We start from the raw sequence: 6534 nt of genomic DNA, 5'->3' as shown, positions 1-6534 counted from the left end.
GATCTTTTAGTGAGTCGAGCCGAAAGAGCCGGTTCTCTAAAAAGAGCCGGAAATCCCATCACTAATATAGACAGCGCACTTTTTCTTATTGTAACGTCACCATAATTTGTTTACCAGCGGTCACGTGACACCACCAAACCCGGAAACGACATCATAGCTCATGCCACCTATGTGTTTTCGGAATGAAAACAAGCTAGTGTGACAGTTAAAATGCTATCAAGACAACGTATTTAGGAATAAATCAAAACCAATGTGCAAGAAAACGCTGCTTTTTGGCCCTGACGATAAGTAGACCATGAAGTACCCCAGCTACATCTGTGTCTTTCTGTTGGGTTTCTGCTGTTGCGGATATTTTTCACGAGTGTCTGCTAGCAACCACGAGCCGGAGACTCCAGACTGGAGGATGACTCTAAAAACCATTCGCAACGGGATCCACAAGATTGACACGTACTTGAATGCAGCACTGGACTTGTTTGGTGGGGATGACGGACTGTGTCATTACAGATGTAGTGATGGTAAGCTAGGTCATTACTCCAGCTTTCAAGCTCTTTCTCCAAGTTAAGAATGGGTTTATTAAAGTAATTATTGGCTCATGACATCTAGAGTGTGTAATTTAGGAATTTCCCTGTTATTAGTCAGGCTTGTAAATTAATTATTTATGCCACAACTTTCTCTTAGATCAGCTTGAAAAGGGTTTGCGTTAATTTAATAGTTGGCGCGACCATCTCCAGTCCTGTGTAGAAGTCTCAAACAACCCTTATCTCTTCATACTTTCTTATGAAAAGAATGAGAAGTTAATGCAGAAATGAATGAATTGAAACATGTGCAAAAATACATGGAAATACAGTATACAACGCAAAAACATAATTTGGTATCACCTGCATTATTCTTGAACACAGCCTGAACTCTCTTAGATAAGTTTTCTTATAATTTCTTTGGGTCGTCTTTGTGAATGTTTGTCCAGGCTTCTTGAAAGACATTCAAAGCTCTTTTCTGGATGTTGGCCTTTCCTTTTGTTCTCTGTCAAGATGATCCCACACTGCTTCAATAATTTTGACATCCGGGATCTGAGGAGGTCAATCCATGACTGATTTTTTTACACTGTGTTTTTCTAACCAGGTATGCTTTACTAAATTGGTACTGCATTGCCAATCAGACTCTTTCCAGATTATAATGCATGGTGGGTCAAAATGTGATGGCACTTTACTGCATATTTCCATCAGTTTCGAAAAGACCCAACACCACTGGCTAAAAAACATCCTCAAAGAGCTTCCACTTTGTTGTACTGATGGTTGTAGACACTCCCTGATGTACCTCTTTCCTGACCACCTCTGTATGTATTGACACCCAAAACATTTAAACTTGGATTTTTCACTCCATGAGACCTGTTCCCACTAATTTTCAGTCCAGGTCTTGTGTACTTTGGCGTACCACAGCCTTTTCTTCCTGTTTCCCTTAATTAAGATTGGCTTCTTGACAGGCATTATTCAGCTGAGACAGTTTTAGATGAGGCTTCAACAAACAATAGATGGTCAGCTGATGCAAGATGTATCTTTCAGGTCCTGTGCTAGTTATGTCCTTTAAAAATAGCAAAAACTTTTTAGATACTGTACATCAGCTGTAGAGAGGCTTTTTCATGCGTGCCACTACTTCTTCTGTCCTGCACTTGTTGAGTTTCCCCAATTTTTTTTAAGGATTCCCTGAACACCATACTGGTTTTTAGCTAATAGCTCTTTGGGATTCAACTTATGGATGTAAAAATACAATCATATACTTGTCAAGCTGTGTTGTCTTTAGCATTTTCACAGATTCAATTATAGTAATGGGACAGAAGCCTGTTGTATTTTTGCAACAAAGAGACTAAAAATACAGTTTCATTTGGTGGTTCTTTGCTAAGTTAAGCTTCTTTTTTTGCTCTTTTTTTGAGTTAAGACCCTTCTTTTGCGTGAATGGTGAAAATGGCCAGGTCCAAGGCTTGGACTCAAGATGAATGAAAAAGCAGAAAGACCTTTGAAAGACTTTCAGAAAGGCCGGAGAACTATTGCTTGAGACCACTTTAAAAATGACAAGAAAGTCTGGGTTATTGAAATGAAAATATAAAGAAATGAGGGGTGTTTCAAGACATTTGCACAGTACTATCTGTGGCACCGCTAGCCTTTTTTAATTATCTGTAAACATGTAACCTCTGACTGCAAGATAACAGATAGTTGAAGAGTAAGAAATCTAATCAACTTTGCTCCTGTCTCAAAGGGTACAAGCCGGTGCCTCGTCCCGGGTACAAAAATCCACCGCCCAACGGATGTGGTTCCCCCCTGTTTGGAATTCAGGTAGTTCAAAGCGTGTTGCCATGTGCATCCAGCATGCTGAAGGGCATCATTTTGTATATCATTTTATTTGTCTTATTTAAATACATTGAGTATACACACAGAAATAGACACGCAAGTCCATAGTACAAGCTGCAGTTTGTTTAAAATGTAGCTAAACTGCCTAGGTCAGTATTATTGGCAGTGTTAGCTCCAGTATTCACTTCACTTTTTGCACACGTTAAAGTTCTGTACATTTATTCTTAAATGGCTAAAATTGGCATTTTGTTCCCATAATATGCACTTAATAAATGTCATGTAATAATCCTTGAGATAGAAGAAGAACTCATGTTTCAAATTTGATCTATATGACACAAACACCAGTGTATAAAAGATACCATAATACATGCTGAAATCCAAGGAAGTCTTTGAAAATATTCACAGTAAAATTCAAAGTTCCTGGACAGAGAGTTGACCAGAAATCCAAAGGTTTCTGACCACAGCGGGTCAAACCAGAAACTAACAGAATATTGCTGGAGCGGTCTGTAGATGATGAACAAGGCTGTAGAAACATGTTTAATCAACTTAATTAATACAGTGAATTGAATTAACTTCAGCAACAGAGCACAGAACTGCAGTACTATAACTTACATTTACAGAAGAGTGCATCTCATTCTGGTAGTGTCCTTCTCTAGTCAAGTCCAAAACGTGCGTATAACCAACAGCTGCTGAGTAACTGATATGTGTTCATCCAGTTTGATGTTGGCATCCCGTCCATGACCAAATGTTGTAACCAACATGACCGCTGCTATGACACCTGTGGCCGGGAGAAACACGACTGTGATGAGGAGTTCCAGGTCTGTCTGGAGAAAATCTGCAGGAATGTGCAGAGGACTCTGGGATTGGCCCAAACTGTCCAAGGTAAGAGAGCAGTGGTTTAGGAAGTAATTTTAAGAGGTTGTGCAAAAAGGCAAACAGATTTTGTGGACTAAGTTAGCTTAGGTGCTACGTTTGGAGATCTTTATAGAAATGAATAGAAACTCAAGTAAAAAACAAATATATCATACCATATTATACAGTAGTTTTGCATGTCATACAATACAAATCTGTTACAACTACAACATACATATTTGCTCTCTAAATCACTTGTCTGTGTTATGGTTTGATTGGCTTTATCGAACATGCCGCTCTTACAGCCTTGTAGGATTGTAAGAGTGCTACGTTAGTAAAATTGGGAGGTTACTTTAAAGAACCTGTGAATCACCCACAGCTTGTTACACAGGTGATAAAACACATCTTAAACAGGGGGAAGTGCACTGCTTCAATCTGTTTAGATTAGCCAGTTAGCTGCATTACAGTAAAGACATTAATTCCATTTAGCTGCTTTGCACTTTAGGCACACAACTGCATGCTGACTCACTGTCACACCGTGATACTTTATTTAAACAGAGGCATGGTGTTAGTAACTCAGCTTTTACAATCCTAAGTTCCTTTCAAGCCTTTTTCCTGCTTTTTCACCATTTTATTCCAGGAAGTAATCGAACAGATGCTATAATACTGCACAGGAATGATGAATATTCCGAATGACTTGAAGCAGTCATTTTAGTATTAATAAAGTTTTAGCAATATGCATACTATAACTGTAGCGGAAAGGTGTAAATGGAGAAAAGCCTCTGAGACCCAGCTGTTGTTAATGGTGCAAAAGGCACTGTTCAGTCATCCTTCTATTATTGATAAACTGAAGAAATTAAGAGTTTTGTAAGTGGGGTGATCTAAAAATTGTTTTTGCTGTCTTTTTGTCTATATTTAGGACTAGGGGAAAGTCAGCAATTAATTCTATAATCCTGGCAATTCTCAGCAATTTGGATGCCTACGCTGCTGTCTGTGAATACAAAAGTTATTCATGGAGTTCTACGAGGTTCTGTATTGAGTCTGATTCTGTTTATATTACCAGTATGCATGCTTCCCTGAGGCAGTATTATTAGAAAACATTTTCAGTGATATGCAGACTCCAGCTTTATTTATAAATGAAGCCAGATAACAACATTCAATGAGTTAAACTCCAGTGACGTATTAAACACCTGGATGTCCTGTAGTGTTTTTCTTATAAATTAAGACAAAACTGAAGTTATTATATTTGGCCTTAAGTTCCATCATATTATCCTAACAAAGCACTTCACTCTCAGACTGCAGGCTTACTTGTTTTTCCTAGAGTTTCTAAAAGTTGAATGAGAGGCAGAGCTCCCAGTTTGAATTTGGAACTCAGACACATTCTCTAGTTTTAAGATTAGATTGAAAGAGTTTCTTTTTGATAAAGTCTGTGGTGAAGCTTGGTCAGGTGACCCTGAACCACCCTTTCATGATCCCTTGCTGCTAAATTGTTCAGGTTGCTGCAGGATGTAATGTGATACACTGTGAGCACTTCTTCTCTACTCATCTCCTTTTATTTAACCCCACAGGTTTATATGCCACCGCAGCATGTCATTACATTTTTGCCTTCTCTCTTCCTGTTTCTTCCTCTTTTCTTTCCACTCTCCTCTCACCCACAACCCTTCATTGCAGATGGCTGCACCTCACGGTTTCTTTCTGTTAAAAGGAAGTTTTTTTTCACTCCCGACCATCATAAAGTGTTTGCTGTACAGTTTTTACCCCACAGTTTAAAGCACTTTGAGGCAGCTGTTACGCTTCGGTGCTATATAAATGAGCTTGAATTGATGTGAGCTGATTTTTCTGTTCATATTATTTCTCGTGTTGTCTGTTTTACAGCATGTGAGTCAGCAGTGACTTTGCTTTTCGATGCAGTTATGCACTTGGGATGTAAGCCTTACCTGGACAGTCAGCGAGCATCATGTGTGTGCCAGTATGAAGTAAAGACTGAGCTGTGACGCCACCACAGCCACGAGACTGTCGGCTGACCCTTTCAGAAACTCAACGCTAACAGAAGGATGCTAGCAATAAACTTTCTGTCTTTCTTAGATGTTCTCAGGGATAGAGCTACTGGGTTTGCACTAATCTGTGTCTGTTGCCTCCTTTTTTAGATGGAGAGTGGACAATTAATATCTTTCCTATGTCATTGATTATTTATATATATTGTTCAGGGTTTCTGTGGTTTGCCTTTAAACCAGCAGTTTATTTTATATTACTGTGAAGTCTGCATAACTTCCTCAGAAGTTTACATTAAAAAAAGACTGTGACCATGTTCAGTTTGAACACTTCTGATTGATCTGTTTTAATTCAATGGGAAAAAACTGTTTTTACCCCTCAGCTGTAAAAGGATAATGAGTTTTGTTTTGTCTTGTTTTGTTGTTAAAATTAATGTACGATGACAATGAGAAATATATTGATGTATGTATAAATGTCGCTTCCAGTACCAAACCATTATTGGTTACTTTATTTAATTATAATAGATGGAGCTGTTTTTTTTTAATTTTTTTATTTGTTTCACCCATCCCCAGAGATCAGTTCACCAATTTTTTTTAAACTTATCACAACCTGAGTAACCTGCTAGAGCCTCGTCTAGATTTCCTGTAATCGCTTAATTTTCAAGATGTCATTAGCAAATAGTGAACTGTAAAAGAAAACAGCACAGCAAATTTCCCTTTTCTGTGACAATAACAAGAACTTGTGATTAAGTTGATGTTTATCTCTACTGTATCTGAAGTGCTGACTGGTGCAGATGTGACTTGTAGAAACATCTTTTAAATTTGCAATAAAAATAGTTGTGCTTTAACTGTTACCTTGTTATCCATCGAGTCTTTGAGTGTCTAAGGCAGGGGTGTCAAACTCAAATACACAGTGGGCCAAAATTCAAAACTGGAACAAGGTCGCGGGCTAACATTTATATTTATTGAAAAAAAAAAATCTTCCTCCAGATTTAAGAATGAATCTCTTCTTAGGGACTCAAACAAGTTTTGCTGAAAAACTGAATATGGAACAAGCAAAGCTTAATACTAAACAATATATATATATTAGCTGTATAATACCAGTAGGCCAGCTCTAATAGTAATTTGGTATGGCCAGAGTTTGACTCCTATGGTCTAAGGTGACATGTTTTAATCATATCTATATATATGTTGGATAAGGCCAGTGAATTGGCACAGGAGCAGATCCATCTACTGTTTGCAAATCCTCATCAGAAATGGTGTCAGTGGAAGGGTGGCTGTCAAGAAGCCATACTTAATGAAAGGAAACTGAGAACAGACTGGGGTTTGCCAAAACATGAGAACTGGAC

The 6534-nt window shown here is 38.2% G+C and overlaps 1 protein-coding gene across 1 annotated transcript; it reads left to right on the top strand.

The window, feature by feature from the left end:
* pla2g12a (phospholipase A2, group XIIA) lies at positions 1 to 5730 on the top strand. Its single transcript, XM_085162366.1, has 4 exons — positions 1 to 515; positions 2251 to 2327; positions 3059 to 3224; positions 5070 to 5730. Exons 1-4 carry the CDS (start codon positions 296 to 298, stop codon positions 5186 to 5188), a joined length of 582 nt encoding a protein of 193 aa, XP_085018492.1. The 5' UTR covers positions 1 to 295; the 3' UTR covers positions 5189 to 5730.
* The last annotated feature ends 804 nt before the right edge of the window (positions 5731 to 6534 follow it).

This window comes from Neolamprologus multifasciatus, chromosome 6, assembly GCF_963576455.1.
Source record: "Neolamprologus multifasciatus chromosome 6, fNeoMul1.2, whole genome shotgun sequence".
NCBI classification, from domain to species: Eukaryota; Metazoa; Chordata; class Actinopteri; order Cichliformes; family Cichlidae; genus Neolamprologus; species Neolamprologus multifasciatus.
Note: the sequence above shows the minus strand (reverse complement) of the source record. Positions and strands in the feature narration are given on the sequence as shown.